This window comes from Chanodichthys erythropterus, chromosome 20 (assembly GCF_024489055.1).
Source record: "Chanodichthys erythropterus isolate Z2021 chromosome 20, ASM2448905v1, whole genome shotgun sequence".
Classification (NCBI taxonomy): domain Eukaryota; kingdom Metazoa; phylum Chordata; class Actinopteri; order Cypriniformes; family Xenocyprididae; genus Chanodichthys; species Chanodichthys erythropterus.
Window position 1 is genome coordinate 21,173,792 of NC_090240.1, and position 21,374 is coordinate 21,195,165.

At 36.9% G+C, this 21,374-nt stretch overlaps 1 protein-coding gene across 4 annotated transcripts; it reads right to left on the reverse strand.

The window, feature by feature from the left end:
* Positions 1-1,488: 1,488 nt before the first annotated feature.
* zgc:153867 (uncharacterized protein LOC337226 homolog) lies at positions 1,489-10,014 on the reverse strand. 4 transcript variants are annotated; one of them, XM_067370606.1, is made up of 7 exons: positions 8,368-8,493; positions 7,841-7,868; positions 4,784-4,927; positions 3,965-4,138; positions 3,723-3,800; positions 3,028-3,070; positions 1,489-2,034 (listed from the first exon to the last, which is right to left on the reverse strand). In XM_067370606.1, exons 1-6 carry the CDS (start codon positions 8,368-8,370, stop codon positions 3,042-3,044), a joined length of 456 nt encoding a protein of 151 aa, XP_067226707.1. In that variant the 5' UTR covers positions 8,371-8,493; the 3' UTR covers positions 1,489-2,034; positions 3,028-3,041. The 4 variants fall into 4 exon arrangements, with proteins under 4 accessions (XP_067226707.1, XP_067226705.1, XP_067226703.1 ...); XM_067370604.1 differs by lacking the exons at positions 3,028-3,070; positions 7,841-7,868; positions 8,368-8,493 and adding exons at positions 7,598-7,625; positions 9,838-10,014; XM_067370602.1 differs by lacking the exons at positions 3,028-3,070; positions 8,368-8,493 and adding an exon at positions 9,838-10,014.
* Between the last annotated feature and the right edge of the window lie 11,360 nt (positions 10,015-21,374).

The window sequence follows — 21,374 nt, forward strand, 5'->3', positions numbered from 1 at the left end:
TATGCCCCAAAGAATTCTGAGGGTAAAAGGGGGTCTAACGCTAGCAAGGCATACTTAATAAAATGGCCGGTGAGTGTGTGTGTGTGTATATATATATATATATATATGACACAGCGGCAAATCCCCGAAGCACTGGCCGAGATGAAGCTGTGCTCGGTGGGTACACGAGCACTGAACGGCCACTGATGGCCTGGAGCTTGCATCTTTGAAAACGTCTAAACAAATTGTAAAATAGGCACTACGATTATATAAGTGTCACGTATTTCGCACGTATATGTATGTTTGTACAGGTATATGTATGTTTGTACAGGCCTTGCAAAAGTCTGTACCACTGCTATACATATCTTTATATCTGATCATCAAATTTATAGGTAAAAGAACATCACATAAGATGTGACTGTAATCTGAGGGTTTGTTTTGAGTGTGCTGAAATACCCCATGATCGAAACTACTACATTCTCGCCTAAAAAACTCTTAAAACCACAGTTCGTGGTACAAGTGTAGTATTTGCAAAAAATTATGGATTTGCTCAGCCGCCAGTTAGTCGCCTCAAGCGGAGTGATACAAACGGTAAAATGGTACTAGTGTTGTTAATATCGCACGGCTCTCAGCCAATCAGATTCAAGAACCAGAAAGAACTGCCATTAATCCAGTCTTCAGTGCCACATGATCCTTCTGAAAAATTTGCTGTTTAAGAAACATTCCTCAATAACTTATTAATTTACTGTTGATTAGGTTGTGGTGTAAAATGATACATTTCAAGATTGTTTGACAAACCTCTAAAGAACATTTATTTGAAATAGAATTTGTAACAATGCAAGTAACTTTTTTAATCAATGTAATGTGTGAATAAAAGTATTAATTTCTTTACAAAAAAAAAGGGGGGTGTTGCTGACCCCAAGGTAGATGGATATATATATATTTTTTGTATTAATGAAAAGCATAAACTTGTATTATTTCCTAATGTCATTTTAGGTTGTCACAGCCAATGTTGAGCTTCAGCAAATTCATAAAAAAAAAAAAAAGCTGTAAAATATTGGATTAGCATGACAAAAAGCTGGTTTCTAAAACCCACTATGCCTGTCTGCCTGAGATCTGCCCTTATAAGCAATTGACACAAATTAATGCCAAGGACACTAAACATCCTTGTGCCAACAATGTTTTCCTTTAATTTAAGTTGCAGACCTGAATCCAAAGAGTGATCATTTGAATTGCATTAGTCTAACTGCAAAAGAACTTAAGCAATTTGCTCTAATTTCACTTCAGACAGCTTGGTTTTTACAATTAACCACAATCGATAAGAGGAACTGAAGTTCTTGAGCTTTCAACAAGTGTAAGAACACTGCCATCTACCTGCAAACAGGAGAGAGGCAAGTTCAGCTTGACCCCAAGACACAGTTCCTTAAATTTACAACGATTTTACACTTTTTCATAATATTTAATGATAATAAAAGGAGTCTGGAAAAAAACAAAGAAATAAAAAGGTAGTTTCTGTTTAAAATGTACTTTATTGGACAGCGAGAACATTCCAAGTTAATTAAAACAACGTTATTGCATTTTTCGATTCATAATTTCTCACTTTGAAAAAGTTCACTTCTCATTCTGAAAAGGCCAAAAATAAGTCTGACCAGACACGACATTTCTACTACAGCACTGTCCAGCAAAGATGCCTGAGGATACACTGGATATTGCATACACGCTGCTAATGTGCTGCATCAAGAGGTTTTATTGCAGACCGTGTCAGCACACAAGAGATCTTTTACATATCGTTATATGGTTTGAATACCACAGGACAGGAGGTGTATCTCTTGGGGAGTCAAATGGGAACTTAAAGAAGATAAAAGGCACTTCTAATAAAAATACCCAAATGAGTGCAAACACAAGAGAGGGACTGAAGTCATTAAGCAAATTACGGTGATGGAATGAATAGGAAGAAAAAACAAAAATACATAAAGAAATTATTACATAGAAAATAAGACAAACAAATGGGTTGTGGTCTTTATCTTCAACCGCTCATGACCATGCGGACGAGTTCTGTGAAAAGAAAAAAAGAAATAAAACAAAGTTAGTGTCCAATCTGCAGCAAAAAGGGGATCGACCCCAACTACAGCATGCAGCACATGAAAAAAAAGAAAATGCTGTACTAAAATCTTCATTCCAAAGTAAAACTAAGCTAAAAATATTTTTAAAAACCTAGCCAAATGCCCTCCACATATCCTCAACGACCCTTCAAAAATTGCTCTTGGCCTGCCATGTTTGCTGTAGTTTGAAGCCGTTCCCCAGTTGTACTTTCTTAAGTGGTGAGAAACAGGGTGAGAGCAAGATCATGGCTAGCTCCTACTCAACCACAGCTCAAAGACTTAACCAGGTCTAGGATTCAAGAAAATGTTAAAGAAGCTCCTTCTGGTTTTCCTCTACAGGGCAAGAGTGGAAACAGTTTTATAGCACAGCTACAGTAATGAGAGATTGTAGAGTTGAGCTATGGATCAGCCTCCATCAGGAAAAGGGAGAGAAAGACCAGCAAAAACAGCCAAAAATCACTGCAACTTGATAGGTTAGTTCATAATAAAAGCAACTGCGCTGCTTGGTGAGCACAGGGAGGGTGTATGCTGATATTTCAAATATCAAAAAACAAATCCAAACTAAATTAAATGCAGTGCACCCTTACATGCAACATCCCTTGACCTGTGCTCAAGTCTGAAGCAGCGCAGTCGCCCTTTCGCCTCTGAGAGCCGTCGCATGGACGGCCACATGCAGAGAGCATGCTGCAGCCAGGGGCCAGAGAAAAGGCTGCTGCAGAAATAAGGAAGAGTCCAACCATATGTCAAAACCTTTAAACTACACCCAACCAGGCTCCCTAGCTCTAGACGTCACATGATGCGCTGCTACCCTGTGAATGACTATATTAGCAAAACGACAAGGGTGTGTAGACTATGCAAACATGGACGTCTGAGAGCGTTAAAGAAAAAGCCTGGTTGGATTGTTGCTTCACGTGTTATAAATGGTGAGGGCAGGAGGTAGACGTACACCCGAGACATCTCTCAGCCAGACATGATGTGGCGAACGAAGGCTGTGGAAGACCAATTACAGTTACGGCATGCGGTCACCATTAGATTCTCACAAAAAGTACTTGAATAGTGCTTATAATGTTTTTCCAATGTAGTGCATAAGTATAATATATATTAATACAAGGTGTATATGACTTTCTTCTTTCTGATGAACACAATCTGAGTTATTTTAATAAATATCCTGACGCTTCAAAGCTTTATAAATGTCAGTGAACTGGACCAATGAGTATGAAGCTTAAGAAAGTGCCTCCATTCATCATAAATGTACTAAACACAGCTCCAGGGGGTTAATAAAAACCTTTTGAAGTGAAGCGATGCATTTGTGGAAGAAAAATATCCATATTTAACAAGTAAAATATCTAGTTTCCACCAAATATTTGGCGGAAACTAGATAACTTGATAAATGTGGATATTTTTCTTACACAAATGCATCGCTTCACTTCAGAAGGCCTTAAAATTATTCTTATTATTAATATAACTCCAATATAATAGTGTTCATCAGAAAGAAGAAAGTCATATACACCTAGGAAGGCTTGAGGGTGAGTAAAGCTTGGGGTCATTTTCATTTTAAGATCTATGGACAAAAACTAGGTTTGAAAAACAGTGAATGCTCTCTTCGTGAACGTACACACATAATCAAACTCAAATGTTTACCTTCATAATTGATGCAACCGTTAGCATCTTCGTGTCCGGCTAGAAGTGTTTCTACCTCCTCTTCGGTCATCTTTTCTCCTTTAAAAATAAACCCACATAGAAACATTTTGCAAACAGAGCACTATATACAAACACCATATTTGAAATATTCAATTCAACCATGTCTGCGTTCCATATTTTTCATTCAGCGTCCTAGATGCGGAGGACTATAAATATCTCCTCGGGAGACCAGGCCGGCTTACCCAGTGTGGTGAGAACATGGCGGAGCTCAGCACCCATGACCGTGCCGTTGCCTTCCTTGTCAAATACTCTAAGCCCCTCCACAAAGTCCTCAAACGTGCCCTGGTCTTTGTTCTTTGCGATGGCCTGAAGCATGGGCAGGAACTGTTCGAAGTCCAGCAGTTTATGGTTCATTTCTGAGGAACAAAGAAGCCTTTAATCAGACAAGATAGCATTTATTTCCGTATTGTGCAGGAAGCAAGAACTACTATAATTACCATAGTCGATCGAAGTATTTGTACAAATACAGGGCTTGTGTGAAAGAATTTTGGGCCAGCTGACAAAGCAGACAATTGCCCCATTAGGCCACTGCCTATTACTTTAACATTAACTTTACATTAAACATACTTTAACATTTGTTATGCTGTTTTGAACATAGTAGATGAGGCTGCTGCTATTTGAAATGAAAACCAAAGAAAAAAAAGTAATGCATTAATGCATTTAAATAAATAAAAAATTTTGTAAAGAAAAAATCTAAAATTAAAAATGTAATTTATTATTTTTGTGGAATCAGTAAAATTATTGGCAAATCTGACAAATCTGAACATCCAACCAGCCAGGATTAGGACTTAGTTAAATTAGGACATTTAAGTTGCTTTTATAAATGTTTCTTAGAAAAAAAAGCATCACATGGTGATCATCATGGTGTGCAAAACAAAAGCACTTACATTTTAAGATACCAGTGGAAGTTGCTTTCAGTTAAGACAGCTAAAACATGCATTTTAGTCTGGGACTAGGTTTAAGCCTTGTCTGTGAAACTGGGGGATAGTGTCTGATTCTACCTTCTGCCTTTGGGTTTCCCAGGACCTTGAGCACCTCAGCATTGACGGGATTCTGGCCAAGCGCGCGCATCACATCCCCGCACTGACTGTAGGTGATCTTTCCATCTCCCGTCCGGTCAAACAAGAGGAAGGCTTCTTTGAATTCTGCAGAGATCATTGAAGAATTTATTGAAGCAAAATGCTGGAAAATGGCAGAGAACAGGAAAGAGGAGGACAAGATACATGCATGATGAAAAAAAGAAACTGAAATGAACAGGGAAGACAAACAAGGATGGTTGACTGTATTCTGCACAAAAAAAAACAAAAAAAAAAAACACAAGACGACATAAGCCTTTCAATGAAAAGAGATAATGACAGGCAATTCCTTTAAAGAGCCCAACTTAAATTAAGGAGCCCAATGGATTAGCACAAAGAGAAATACAGCACCAGCCATCAATATTAATGACATTCCAGACTATTCTGTGGTCTCTATTCAGGTTAGTTGTGGGAAGCTAAGTGACCACAGAAATCCATCCACCTACAGTCATTATATACTTCAGTACTCAGACATTTTGATCACGTTAAAAAGCTCATGAAATATTCAAACATCAACTAGCTATTTAAGCAGAACTTAAGGCAAACTAAACTATTCTCATTTAATACACACTTTCTAAAAATACTTGATTCTGAACAGTTAGTTGCAGCATTCAAACATGTTATATTCATTTTAAACAAACAAAACACTTTTATCTAATATTATTGTAGCCATGTAATATTCAAGGTAATCTGTATTGTGTCGGGCTCTTGATCACCCCGATATTCAATTTGTCCAAGAATATTTAAGTACTGAAAAAATGAAAATATTCAGTTATATATAGATTCAGTTCAGATTACTAATATTAGTCCAGTCCAAAAGTTTGGAACCACTAAGATTTTTAATGTTTTTAAAAAGTTGTGTCTGCTCACCAAGGCTACATTTATTTAATTAAAAATACAGTAAAAACAGTAATATTGTGAAATATTATTACAATTTAAAATAACTGTACTATTTGAATATATTTTACAAAGTAATTTATTCCTGTGATGCAAAGCTGAATTTTCAGCATCATTACTCCAGTCTTCAGTGTCACATGATCCTTCAGAAATCATTCTAATATGCTGATCTGCTGCTCAAGAAATATTTAATGTGTACAATTGTACAAACTATTTGTGTACAATGTTTTTTTTTTTTTTTCAGGATTATTTGATAAATAGAAAGTTCAAAAGAACAGTGTTTATCTGAAATCTAATCTTTTGTAACATTATAAATGTCTTTACTGCCACTTTTGATTGATTTAATGCATCCTTGCTGAATAAAAGTATTCATTTCTTTAATTGATTTTCAAAAAAAAATCAAAATTCTTACTGACCCCAAACTTTTGAACGGTAGTGTATAATGCTACAGAAGCTTTGTATTTCAGATAAATGATGTTCTTTTGAACTTTCTATTCATCAAGGAATCCTGAAAAAAAAGTATGCAACTGTTTTCAACATTGAAAATAATCATAAATGTTTATTGAGCAGCAAATCAGCATATTAGAATGATTTCTGAAGGATCATGTGACACTGAAGACTGGAGTAATGATGCTGAAAATTCAGCTTTGCATCACAGGAATAAATTACTTTGTCCAATATATTCAAATAGAAAACAGTCATTTTAAATTGTAATAATATTTCACAATATTACTGTTTTTTACTGTATTTTTTATTAAATAAATGTAGCCTTGGTGAGCAGACGAAACTTATTTTAAAAACATTAAACATCTTAGTGGTTCCAAACTTTTGGACTGTACTGTGTGTGAGATATATATATATATATTAGTAATCTGAACTGAATCTATATATAACTAAATATATCTAGAATCATATCTCATTAAAGTTCCATTAATTTAATTGATTAGACATTGTTTTTGATTATTAATATTTAAGTAAACCCTTAAAATGGAAACCACACCCAAAAAAAAAAAAAAAAAAAAAAAAGCCAGAATTTTGGGGGAAAATAAAATAGATTTCATTGTAGTCTCATTAATTAATATGCTGCTATATATATTCTAAAAGGTTTTTTCTTTTTTTCTTAATCTTGAAACATAAGCTTAAAATGCATTAATGGGTGTTTAAACTCTTAAAATGTGTGGTTATAAACAAACTTCTCTTTTGACTCCATGCCAGGGTTCACCAAAAGAACTGAATGTTATCCGTTAGGACAGGCCCTTTCCAAAAAAAAAAAATAAAAAAATATTCTCCCATCTCAGTAATGCTTTTCCTGCTCACTGGAATGTGGCTGTTCCCTTGCATGCCTTAAATTGAGCCTTTAACCATATATGGTAAGAGAGGAAAAACGAGAGAGAGGGAGCAGTATTATGTCAACTTCTTTTGCTTAAACAAACAAGAGCAAAGATTAGCCTACATGGCCATTGACCAAAAAAGCTCATGTCATATGTAGTAACAGACTATAACTACAATATTCTAGTTTCAAAGTTGATATTTAAATGCTTTAAACGGCAACGTTTCACACTCTTTTGTTAGCAACATTTCAACACTTCCTGACTCAGACACACCCTCTGCAGATATGACCATGCTACAGAGGAAACACGCAGGCCTACTCTTTAAAAACGCATTTCTACTCTCCAAACAAACATTATTTTGATTCTTGCAGTTCATTTGTTAATTACTGAATGCAGTTCAAATGGAGGAGGCAGGTGAGGTGTTATCAGACACAAACAGCAGCTTGTTGCCCTTAACACCATGCAAACTAAATGACATCAGAACAGAAAAGTTTTCAATGCACTGACTCACCGTGTATTTGCTCCAAGTTAAACTCAATCTGGAGGTGACATACAACAGTGGCAAAGGAAAACAATACAAAGGTAAGGAAAGAAAGCAAGGAGGAATGCAGGGGCAGAGTAATAGAGGAGCAGAATAACATGGATTGGATGATGAAAGCAGGCTTTCTAGGAAGAAATGCGGGGGAAATAATACATACACATGTTGATCACCTTGAGACCAAGTAACATGCATCTGGACTAGACACAAACTCACCAAGAATCTGGTCCTCGGTGAATTCAGACTGTTTGAGACAAAGCAACATTCAATGAATATGAAATGATGCACAGTAGCAAAGCTGTGGATCAAATGGGATTTCTGATAATAACAACATATCTCTGGGTACATAAAATCCGTCTGGGAATGCATTTCAGTCCGGATGAAAAAGTTAGTCAAGTTTTCTAACCCTGGCTAAAACTACTGACCGGCTAATACCGTCCGCTAACTCACAACCGCGCTACCGATTGACAGCTTAACTAAAACACAACCATTTAACACATTTAATTTAGCTAGTATAGTCTTGGATATCTGTAAATTACATTCATGAACAATTTACAAGAAAGTTTGGTCACTTTCTTGCGTACTAAATAGCATAAAACTCGGTTAGCTAGCATGAAAGAGGCTAACGACAGACTCTTAGCACTATCATTGTATACAGTTTTCTAACCTTACATTTAGATACGTTTATATAGAAAATTTCTCCTGAAGACTATTTTAAATTAAACGTTTATCAATATGCCTACCATATTTGCAGTGGCTTGTTTTCCGGGTGTGTGTTTCGCGGCGGGAGTGTGAGATGAAATGACTCTCGCTAGCGCTGCTGAGTTATGAAGGCTAGGCGAGGTCCGATTCGTGAACGAATCGTTCTTTGGAGTCGGATCTTTTCAACGAATTAGCTAAACCGGTTCACTAAAACGAATGGTTCACGAATTGGACTGAATCGGTCCAAGCGGTTGGGGAGAGACCGTATTTTTCGTATTTTATATGTCGGACTCGTAATGATCAGTAAACCGACGAATGAACTTGTAATAAAAGCATTTGGAAAGTACCTGCTTATTGGACGAAAGCCGAAAGGTAAGGCATTTTAATATCTATAATATAAATTCCAGTCATATTTACGTTGTAAATGACGTTAGGTTGAATCGTGGCTGCAACAAATTGAGCTGGATATAAACATTAATTATTATTTGAAAAAATAATCAATAATTTTAACACTAAAAAGTAAGCTTGTCTGATCCACGTAATACGTAATGACGTAAAAGAATCAATGAATCGTTTGAATCGTTCAACGAATTAACCGGTTCTTACTGAAATGAGTCGGACTTCCCTTCACAGTAGTACGAAGGGTGGAGGATACTCATTACACAAAAAGTGACATAACCGCTGAAAGACACTCCCTGCGCAAATCACTATAGCATAATGATTGACTGAACACAATTGGCAAAGCGTGTGTATCTTCATTGATGATGATTTGAATGTTTGTGAAGCCATGCGACTAGCTTTTGTTTGTAAGGTTCAATGCTGCCTGCATTCCTAAGCACAGGAGGTGTTGGTTGTATTTATATAAGGATATCTGTGCATCATTTGTGATACAAAGAAAATGTATAATGATAAATCATAACAGATAGGAAATATATGATAAATTCATACACAAAACCTATTGTTCTTATGCTTTGCTTCAATATCTGATTGAATGTATTGCTCTGTTAATTCCAACCTAGATTGAGAATCAGGAATATTATAATACAGAAAATAAATATTCAGTACATTTAGGTAAAATTCATTGTGACAGTAATGCAGCTCGGGGACCCTAGTGCGGAGCAGTGCCCCATTTCTCAATCCTGATATAGCTCTAATATTCTCTTAAGGTTTGGGGGCTGGGTTGACACAGTTTTCTGTGTGCTATGCTGAGGTAATCAGAAGCTGCATAGAAAGAGATTACGTTGATGTTTTATTCACAACTAACATCAAATTCAGATCTGATAGGCTACTTGTGTTGCAATGTACATTGCAATACAGACAATGTAAATGAATAAATCCTTAAATCCACATCAAGTTATTTTCACATGGTCTGTCATTTTCCTCCACATTCTATTGCTGCTAGATTTACCTGTGCTGTTTTAGTGATGCGTTTTAGAGCTGTTGCCTTAGTAATGATGAATAAGCAGGAGAAAGTTCAAATTGAAAGACTCTATTGCAGGACCGTCACTTACCTCTAACGTGCTGGGGTCAAAGGGGGAGTCAGAGGGGCGCAGCATCCGCGGTTTCAACTCAGGAGCTGGTTTCGGGGGTGAGGGTGTTGTGGTAGGGCAAGGAAATGGTGGTCCATGCCTTGGTAAGGTTCCCCCAGATGGAGATTTTTTAATTGATGGTTCTCGTTTTGGTGCCATTGCTAGACCTTGATATGTGTCCTTCCTCCCTGTCAAGGAAAAATCTGTCAGATGAATTGCATGTGTGTCCTCTGATAGTAGAAAATTGGAGAAGCAGAAAGGTAGCAGGAATGAATTCATGCAGTGGAAGAGAGTGTGCGTAGGAGTGCTGTCTCACTGAGTCTGTTTCACTCTCTCCGCTTGTATTTATATGTAGGTCAGAATCGTGTACATATGTGGGTGTTTGTGTCAATGATAGACAGCAGTATCAGTATAAAAGAATCTCATTTCTAATTTGCATCAAGACCTTTTCTGTGAGTGTGTGTTTGTAAGAGCTAGATCGGTTATTTATAGGTATTTCTATTTTTATTCTCTTCCTTTTATCTCTGGGAAATATGTGTCTGTGTGTCTTGGTAATTGCATTCTTCATCAGTGTTTCATTGTGCTGATTCTATCAAGCATTATTATTATTTTAATTAATATTAAGATCTCTTTTGCTCACGCACTGTAATAACGGGATGATTTAGTCTAACCTCTCCAATAACGTTCATGCTTGCTATTCAGAGGTGTCTAGTGTATATGTATTTTATAGTGAGTATTAATGAAGTAAATAAAAAGTATATGACACCTCCTTGTAAAAAAAACTATTTTGGCTTACCGGTAATTCCAGTCTTAATGTTATCAGACAAATACATTCCAGAAAACTGCTTGTTGAAACCTTTTGGGATCATTTACAATGTTATGTGGTGTTTGAATCATGAGTTCACAATGAAATCACTAAAATTGTTTTTCTATGCATAGTTTTATTAACCAATCAGCACAAGTTTAGGGCGTGACAGCACAAAGGGAAAGTTGTTTTTGACTATAACCACTAGATGTCAGTATTGCCCAAAATAAAACCTTAACTAGACCAAAAAAGAAAAAAGAAAAAAAAAAGGAAAAGATGGCACTAGTAAACTATTATATAACTTTACTTTTTCTACATAGCTAATTAAGCCACACGTGAAGAAAAAAAAAAACGAATTTATGAATGATTTATCAAAATAAATCAATTTTGGTTCAACCTAATATTCAAACTGAATATAAGTTGATTAAACCTGCTCTAAATGATTTAAATGTTATTTCTCCTATTAATTGTCAGGCCTGTATAATTTTGTAATCTGGTTTTAAGCAGTATTATTTGTCACGGTGTACCTAAAATATACATATTTTTGAAATCCCCAAATAATAGCTAGCTTACAATAGATAGCTAATTTCTTAAATGAAACTTCAAATAGCCTATTTGTTTATTGACAACAACTCTTCTAACGTCAAATACGTCCATGCTATACATATTTATGGAAGCTGTCGAATAATCGATGGTCTCTCCGCCCTTTAATAGATTTTACATACAATCCATCGCGTGCTCAATGGGCCTTGAAATCACCGTTTATGTGTCTCGAGCGTCAGAACAATAGTGACACTGGACCCCCACCGCGCGACCAACGGCACACTGAATTAATTAATTAATCCACATTTTGGTTATTACAAATGGTCGTCAGACCTGTTTAATTCGAAGCAAAAAATTAAACAGTCAATGTCTATGAAATATTTTCGTAACTAGTGGTGACCTGACCTCACGTGCTTGCTCAGTGAAGACGTGGAGCTTCAACAAAGCATGTCTGCCGAGTGAACATCGAACCGACTAAAGAGATTACATTCTGGGATTCACGTTTCTCTTAGTCTCTGTTTGTACAAGAATCCAACCAATCCAGTATGTTAAAATGTGCCAAATCTTGTACTTATTTCTTTTTGCTGTTGTTTATTATCCATATTAGACTTGCTCAAAAGTTTTTGCATTAGACTATACATCAAAGTCATTCTACCATCTTCAGGCAGAAGGTCCTCAAACATCTGCTTTTTCTACACAGTCCCAGAATTGATCATTCTGGTGGTCGATTTTACCAATTGGAAAAGTAAACTTTCTATTTTGTCTTCCTCTTTTCAGGCCTTTGATGAAAAGAAATTGAATTATGCTGAACTAGGCAAAGGGAATCAATTGTTCCTCAGAGGTTCCCCCAGAATGTGTAATAGAATTATAGCAACCGCCCCACCTAATGTCTCACAGAATCCCCGGACCATGGCGAATCATCAAACCACCTGATTTATTTTTAATGGCATTACACCCCTTACTCCATAGTGTCATGGTAATATCTGTGGCTCCTCCAGCTGCCTCTATATCACATTAGCCAAGCTTAATATTGACTGTGTAGGGCTCGCGAAACAATAAGCCTAGAAGACAGGCAGCTTAGAGGCAGCCAGCCAATCGGAAAGCTCTGCAGTTGGCTGGAGGGGTGTTAACTAAAGCACTGAAGTTGCTTTTGCCCTGGAGGAGCAGTTCAATCAATGGGATGCTTAATGCTGGGGTACCCACATGGACCGGCAGCTTTCAGATCCAGGCATCCCTCAACAAGTCCGAGCTGACGAGAAACCATGAAACCTGATGCAACTTGATTCCTTTTATTTTGTCTCTGTGTCTTTCATGCAGCAAACAAACAATCACTTCTCGTCTCATTTACTCGGAAGCTGTAGTGTTTTCCAGCTGCCGTTTGTTTTCTGCATCAAAAAGTCTGCATGAAGCTGGAAAAAAACCAATAAATTGGGCGGATTGAAATGTCGGCTCAGTCAGATTGGCGTTTCTCCGTCTCTGATGCATACTGCATTTTCTCTTGAAGGTGTGGGAAAATAACGCAGCTGCATTTTCTGAGGATTAGTTTTAATGTACGAGAAAAATTGTATGCATATAACTAAATTTAATTTATAAAAATTCAATCAAACCACTTATCACCTTTGTGTGTCATATTGCTGTAAACCGCAGAGGGAATCAGACTATTCCACTTGTGGGCTACATGCACCTGATCACACATAATCTGTGGCCCCCTGCCAAACACACTGAAATCTTTTAATTTGTTGAAATTAAATCTGCTCACTCATGGCATTAATTACAAAATGCCAGTTGCAGTTCGTTTTATGACAATTATGAATCTTGTATAATAATAATAATAATGTTTGTTGGAGAAGCTAAAGTAAGGAATGAGCAAAATCTGCCTATTGTGTTTGGGCATACTGATTATGGCCTTTGATTAGTGCATGGGTGCAATCTATTCAACTTCTCTCACTCCCTCCCATCCTCCCCTCCCTCTATCCTTCCCAGCTACAGCCCCTTGGGGTATGCCCGTGTCCCAAAGGACAGCCAGCAAAGCAGATGGAACCCTCCTCCCCCTCTCCCTCGTCTCTCGCAGCTCACCCCAACAGGGTTGGGGTTCAGGAAAAGGATGGACTGTGATTGGATGAACACTTCATTTTGTAAAATGTGGTTTGAGAGGAATTTTCTGACCACCTTAATTGGAACTATAAGTGATTGTGTTCGGCTCATTCGAATGGTTCAATTATCCTCCGTTGGCTCTAATAGCCAGTATGACCCTCAAAATTCCCCAACAGAATGGAATTTGCACCACTTCCAAGCAATCGCTTGAAAAATTGCAAGAGGTGTTGCGTGGACACTTTCCAGCCATCGTATCAATAGCAGAGCAGCCTAGAGAGGGGTTGCAGGTGGCATATTGTGCAAATGGGCAATTTTACGCTTCCAATTATGCAGTGGGCACTTGATATAATATGGGATTGATTTACACAAACTGGCAGACTGGCTTTTATTCCCAGAGTCCCCCACTTGCTACTCATTGGCCATGATTTCAGTGTGTTTAATGGAGGAAAGAAATGGTTTTAGTCTAATAATGCGCTGATAAAGGGAGTGATACTGAGGTTAAAAGTCCATACCCATAAAACTCGGCCCCACTTCTCCCTAGTGCCAGAGAACATGAGTTAGGCTGTTCCTGTCCCTCAGGATCCATCCCAGAGAACTCCTGTATTCAGCTCCAGTAAGCAGCAGATAAGGTCGGAGCTTTGGGATTACCTTTACAACACGTATCTCTTAAAACACAGACGCACTCTTATTCTCCATGATTCTCTTAAGGGAATACAGTTCAGTTTTCATAATTAGAATTTTGAACATGAACACTCTTAATCTTAATTGGCATGGATGGTTTATGAAGAACCTTTAACATCCATGGAAACTTTAAAGGGTTAGTTCACCCAAAAATGAAAATTCTGTCATTTATTACTTACCCTCATGCCGTTCCACAACCCGTAAGACCTTCGTTAATCTTCGGAACGCAAATTAAGATATTTTAGTTCAAATCCGATGGCTCCGTGAGGCCTCCATAGGGAGTAATGTCACTTCCTCTGTCAAGATCCATAAAGGTACTAAAAACACATTTAAATCAGTTCATGTGAGTACAGTGGTTCAATATTAATATTATAAAGCGACGAGAATATTTTTGGTGCGCCAAAAAAAAAAACGCCTTATTTAGTGATCGCCGATTTCAAAACAATGCTTCAGGAAGCATCGGAGCACAGTGAATCGAATCTGCAGTTCGGAGCGCCAAAGTCACATGATTTCAGCCGTTTGGCGGGTTTGAACCGTGATCCGATTCATGATTCGATACACTGATTCATAACACTTCGATGCTTCCTGAAGCAGTGTTTTGAAATCGTTCATCACTATAAGTCATTATTTAGTTTTTTTTGCCGCACCAAAAATATTCTCGTTGGTTTATAATATTAATATTGAACCACTGTACTCACATGAACTGATTTAGATGTGTTTTTAGTACCTTTATGGATCTTGACAGATGAAGTAACATTACTCCCTATCGAGGCCTCACGGAGCCATCGGATTTGAACTAAAATATCATAATTTGTGTTCCGAAGATTAATGAAGGTCTTACGGGTGTGGAACGGCATGAGGGTGAGTAATAAATGACAGAATTTTCATTTATTGGGTGAACTAACCCTTTAAGATATTTTTGATGAAAGTTTTGAAGCTTTTATTTTGAATCACTTGTTTACTGAAATTACGTGACTTTGGCGCCCCGAATCACTGATTCGAAACAAAAGATTCGTAAAGCTTCATGAAGCAGTGTTTTGAAATCGGCCATCACTAGATATTGTTGAAAAGTCGTTATTTTGTTTTGTTTTTTGGTGCACAAAAAGTATTCTCGTCGCTTCATAACATTAAGTTTGAACCACTGTACTCACATGAACTGTTTTAAATATGTCTTTAGTACCTTTCTGGGCCTTGAGAGGTTCAGTGACATTGCAGAGGCCTCACTGAGCCATCAGATTTCATCAAAAATATCTTAATTTGTGTTCAGAAGATGAACAAAGGTCTTAGATTATTTTCATTTTTGGGTGAACTAACCCTTTAAATGCACAAAAGGCTCTTTATAATGGAAAAAGGTTCTTTAAATAATTCCAGTGTTCTTTTTTTATTCTAAAGGTGAAAAAAAGGTTCTTTCAAGAATTGTTCACTCAAAGGTTCCATTATGACATGCTACAAAAACCTTTTCTGGAAGATTTATTTACTTAAAAGTTTGATTGAATAGTTTGTAACTTTAAGTTTATGAAGATTAGTCAGAAAAAGTCATTAAGTGCCCATTTTTATCAAAGTTTTCCCCAACAGCCCAGCCCCCATCACCCAAACACACCCCTGCTTTTATAATTATTACAAGGGGCTCAGCTTTCAGGAGACATGGAGGGAGCATGTGTGCATGGCTTTAATTCCTATTGTATTCGTTCAATCTCAGTCTAAGCGAGTGTGTCTGTGTCTGAGCTCAGGAGAGAGGGAGTGAGGGAGAGAAAGACAGAAACAAGGACCCATCTGTCAGAGAGGCGCACGAATCCCCCTTCCCACTCCAAACAGGTCCCTTGGGACCGCAAAAAAGCATAACTCACTTGTGGCAATAGTTGTGGGTGTGTGGGTTTCTTGGCACGGAGAAGGACTCTCAACCAAGGGAACTACAACAGCATCACAACAAGCCAGCTAGAGTAAACAACTGCTCAGTCATTGCTGGTGTGCTTAAGGAGATGCGTTCTACTAACTGTCGTTGATGTGTTGACAGGGGGCGGATGCACTTCATTAGTCATTAGTTTTGACCGAAGATTTGATGGTTTTGTGGTTGATGCGGTCAGTACAAACCTCTCCAGACTAACTAAAATGGTCCCTAATATGATAAAATATTTGTGACAATAATTAACTTTGCTTATATGTGGATTCATCAGATATTTCTTTGTTAGAGTGTACGTGGATATGCGAGTTGTGATGTCCAACTCTCAGACAAATGATTCTTATGAATGGGTTCTTAATGAGACAGTCATAAAGATAAAAGAGCCTCAGACTCTCTCATGAGTGCAGATTCAAAGTTTACAGCTGACTCTCTAACTGAACCGCAAGCCTTTTTTCAGTTATAACTGCTGTGAAATGAACCAGCAGCTGTTACAGTAACATAATAATTTAAGAGACTTACGTCGGTGTATTTACTAACTATGACTAACTATAACTATGTGATAATGTACAAATAAAGATAAACATTCGCAAAAGATTTTTGCTATTAATTAATTATTAATTAAATTAATAATTTATCCAATTCAAGACTAAGGTTGCAAAAAATATAAGGTAAGTTTTTTTTTTTTTTTTTTTATGACTTGTTGGAATCATAATCAACATGTATTTTAACAGGCAGAAATATTCTTTCAAAACAGTGCTATATTTATATGCCACAAATATAATTAGGATCGCTACAGTGACAGCATCAAATTGAAACAAATTATTAGTAAAAACTAGATAAACATAATATTATAAAAGTTTGAAGTCGGTATAAGATTTTTGAATATTTCTGAAGTCTCTTTAGGTCACCAAGAATGCATTTATTTGATAAAAAATACAATTAAACAGTAATATTGTGAAATATTTTTACATTTTAAAAGAACTGCTTTTTATTTAAATATATTTTAAAATGTAATTTGTGATGCAAAAGCTGAATTTTCAGCATCATTACTCCAGTCTTCAGAGTCACATGATCCTTCAGAAATCATTTTAATATGCTGATTTGGTGCTCAAGAAACATTATTATCAATGTTGAAAACAGTGCAACTTAATTTTTTTTGTGGAAACCATAATATATATTTCTTCTAATATTGTTTGATTGGTTCAAAAGAACCACATTTATTTGAAATAGTAATATTTTGTAGCATGATAAATGTCTTTACTGTGACTTTTGATCAAGTACATTCATGCTTACTGAATAAAACGATCAATTTCTGTCAACAACAACAGCAAAAAATCATACTGACCCCAAACCTTTGAATGGTAATACTGAAACAGCAGCCAAAGTATGAAACTATGCAGTCAGCGAACTAAAGTGCTTCTGCACAGCAATCTTTATTGAGCAATTCTGTAATCTGTCAACTAAAATTGTCATTTGGCTCCTAAATATTTTGATGTTTTATAGTTAGCCACTCAGTATTTTCTGAATGGTTGCAGAAATGCAATTCCTTGATACTACAGAGGGGGTTGGGGGAGTGGAGATGCCACTCCAAACAATGAAATGGGTCATGGGAGTTCTGTGTGCTGTTCCTCTGGATATAATCTGAACTCTAAACTGTCTCAACAGGAGGTTGTCTATTGAGTAAACCACAGGTCTCGTGGCTCTGCATTCACAGATTTTCCATGAATGCCCCCTGCATAAACACTTAAGAAAGCCTTCATAAAACCATCAGCATTAAGGTCAGATGGTGAAAATGAGTAAATGGTCTCTTGTGAGTGTAGTGTTCACTTCTGGTTGAGGTGGACTAGAAAATGCAGGAGGCCTCGATCCCTAAAGTTAGCTGTCCGTCGGAAGGTCACAAGGGAGGAGAGTTTGGACTCGGCATAGGAATTCCCAATACAGGTTGCAGGTGTGACACAGCATTGTGAAACACTCCAGGGAGGAAAAGTTGTGGAGAAGCAGGGTTACCGTGGGATCTTTGGGGAAGCATGACACAGTTATAGGTGCACATACTGTTGGCACACGTGATCCCTGGTTCATATGGGATGGCACCACTTCTGATATGCCTGAACACACTTAAAGGTTTAGTTCAACCAAAAATGTAAAAATAATGTAATTTATTACTCACACTCATGTCGTTCTACACCCCAAGACCTTTGTTCATCTTCGGAACACAAATTAAGATATTTTTGATGAAATCCGATGGCACAGTGTGGCCTGTAGACAGCAATGGTACTTCCTCTCTCAAGATCCATAAAGGTACTAAAAAATATTTAATACAGTTCATGTGAGTTCAGTGGTATATTATAAAGCGACGAGAATATTTTTTGTGTGCCAAAAAAACAAAATAACGATGTCTAGTGATGGCTGATTTCAAAACACTGCTTCGGAGCGTTATGAATCTTTTGAGTCGAATCAATGATTCGGATCACGTGTCAAACCGCCAAACTGCTGAAATCTCGTGACTTTGGTGCTCCGAACCACTGATTTGATTCGTAAAGCTCCGAAGCTTCAAGTGTTTTGAAATCAGCCATCACTATATATTTTTAAAAAGTCGTTATTTTGTTTTTTTGGTGCACAAAAAAAATTCTCATCACTTTATAATATTAAGGTAGAACTACTGAACTCGCATGAACTGATTCAAATATGTTTTTAGTACCTTTATGGATCATGAGAGAGGAAGTGCCATTGCTGCCTATGCAGGTCTCACTCAGCCATCGGATTTCATCAGAAATATCTTAATTTGTGTTCCAAAGATGGTCTTAGGGGTGGAAAAGGACATGAGGGTGAGTTATTAATGACATTATTTTCAATTTTGGGTGTACTAACCCTTTAAGCATGTCAATATACACCCTTTCTTTGACCCTCTCACAAACCAAAAGTCTGAAGGCCAGTTTTTCAGAAACTTAGAAAGAGAACATTCAAGCTTTTTTAAAACTTATTTTTTTTTTTTTTTTTTCATGTTAATCATGATTAATTAGACATTGATTATTCACTGTTACCATAGCAAAGGCTTTCCATCTTCATCAGTGCATAGATTTTCTATCTTTACAACACTTCTATGCCACCAAGTGGAAGCCTTCTTCCCTTTGTGTGAGAGGAAAGAAGCGTCACCCGAGTGAACTTGCGCTATAGATATTGTCCTATTGTGTTAATTGTGTTGTCGCACGAGAGATTATGGTAGGCAGGCGACTGGCGCGTGAGCGCTGGTGCAGCAGACGCATCACTTAAGCCCATCTGTTCATTTATCAATCACCAGTGTCCCGCTTGACTTAAAAGTTTAACTATCCCTTTACCAATTATCTCCTGAAATGTGTAAATGGTGGCTAGCAACTAAAAAATATATCATTTTTTTTATGATACATTTTTTTTGGGAAACATAAAGCATCAGGTTTAAAAAATAAATACCTATCAAAATAATAATAAATCTTACCAATATATATTTACCATTAGATCAGTATGGGTCACTTTTTTATTTATAAAAGTATATGAATGTGATCTGTTAGCATTGGATTCATAATGAAAGTTAATATTAAGTGCTACCTAAACTAGAGTGAGCGTGAGCGCACTAGGCCACAGATGTGCACACTTGGTGCATACAATGGGATCAGTGTGAGGACACGTGTGACCTGAAGCCCCACAGTCAATAGCGCACTAGAGCCCCTATGAACACAAAATATGTAGCCCTATTTTGCCAAATAAAGTCAAACTTTTTTATATATATATATATAAAATATGTATAAAATGTCATAAATGGTTTCTATATATGATCATACACTGCAAAAAAAAAAAATTGTTTAAACTTAAAGAAGAAAGTGTTCATGCTGCCTTAATTTTAAGTTTAGTCAACTTAAAATGTGAAGTTGTACTATGTGACAACTTGGATATTTGAGTTGACTAAACTTATAATTTTAAGGCAGAATGAACACTTACTTTTTTAAGTAGATTTTTTTTACAGTTTTTCTTGCAATGAACTTTTAGTGAATACTTGAAGTTTGAATAAAATTAAGATTATTTTATCAATGCATAAAAAACTTTTAGATATCAATGTTAATTATGCGATAAACATATAAATGTTTAATCACGAACCACCTTAAAATTAAAAACGTGTAAATATACCTATTAAAAAGACTAGCCTATAAGTCATTCTTGCAGCCTCCTTTTAATTCGCGAAAATTTAAATATAGGTCTGCCTTGATACACATTTTTATGCTATTATCACATGTCTTTAGGCTAGATAATTATACGTTTGCGAATTAAAAGTTCCCCAGCATATGGTTAGTATCTGTTGCATCTGAAGTAGCCTAGTCTAATAAATCTTTTCAGAAAAGAGTATTTTTGGGGGCAAATCACCCTCGGGCGCTGCACGCATGGTTGAGTGAGTTATCTTAGCGAAACAAAACCGTTTGGGCTTGATTAATCCAGCAGTTATTGAGCGTTATGTTTTGGTGGGCCGAGGGGCGCTAATGAGCGGACCGAGCGAATGAATGAAACGGGTGAACAACACACACACCTGCTCACACTGCACCAAGCTGTCACAATCATTTACTGGGACGCGCGCGCGTCTTTGTACACTAGACTACTGTAATTAGAGTTAAGACCAACGTTTGACCTCGCCATAAACCAAATAGGGCTCAGGAGTATTAATCCAGCACTGAGCGGGCTTTATTGGGGCAGAAAATTACGTTAGGTCACGAAAGAAAAGCAGAGAGTGATATTTGTATAGCTTCCCAATTATAGACTATTTTCAATTTGGAATAGTAGCTAGCTACACTACAAATCAACTGGTGTATTACATAATCCAGTAAACGAAATAGCTATGCTGACCATCAAATCAACAACAATAAAGTAGCCTGTTATTTTGATTTATTAATGACGTTAACAGTTTATTTAAATCTATTTAAAATAGATTTTTATATGTTGATTACACCACTCTGATTTAATTTTTTTTGTGTTTCAAATATTAATATTTTTAAATCAAAATTGTTTTAAGAAATAATAATGAAAGATCTTTTTTTCTTTCAAGAATTCAAAGCTTTTCAATTAAACGTTTTCTTACAATTAGGAAATTCTAAGCCCTGCAATATTAACATTAATTCAATGGATCAACGTGTGTATGAGCGTCACGTCACTGACCCAAATGCTGTCAGAAACATTTGCACACCCTCTGATAGCCTAAATGAATTGCAGAGGCGCTTACCTTGTAAGATTTATAAGGTTAATGTACAAGGGAAGTTGCATCGTTCCCTTCACACAAATGCGAACACCCTCAGACACAAAGCCCGGGGGATAAATGCACACACTTAAGTCGTGAAACTTTTGGCCACGAGCGCGCCACGCGCTTTCGGATCAGCTGGAGGGTTGGGGGTGGGTTTGTGCTTGTGGGCGGAGCTTGTGAGCATCGCTAGAAAGTCAAAGCCGGGAGTCAGTGCGCTTCAGTGAGGCATGCGACGCGCT

Bases quoted from the DNA above. Each gene is read 5' to 3' on its own strand.
- zgc:153867 (XM_067370604.1), bottom strand. From the start codon at position 10,014: ATGGCACCAAAACGAGAACCATCAATTAAAAAATCTCCATCTGGGGGA. The intron at 7,626-9,837 runs GTAAGTGACGGT...TGTCACCTCCAG, and splicing joins TTGACCCCAGCACGTTAGAG to ATTGAGTTTAACTTGGAGCA. The intron at 4,139-4,783 runs GTAGAATCAGAC...TTTGTTCCTCAG, and splicing joins GGGAAACCCAAAGGCAGAAG to AAATGAACCATAAACTGCTG.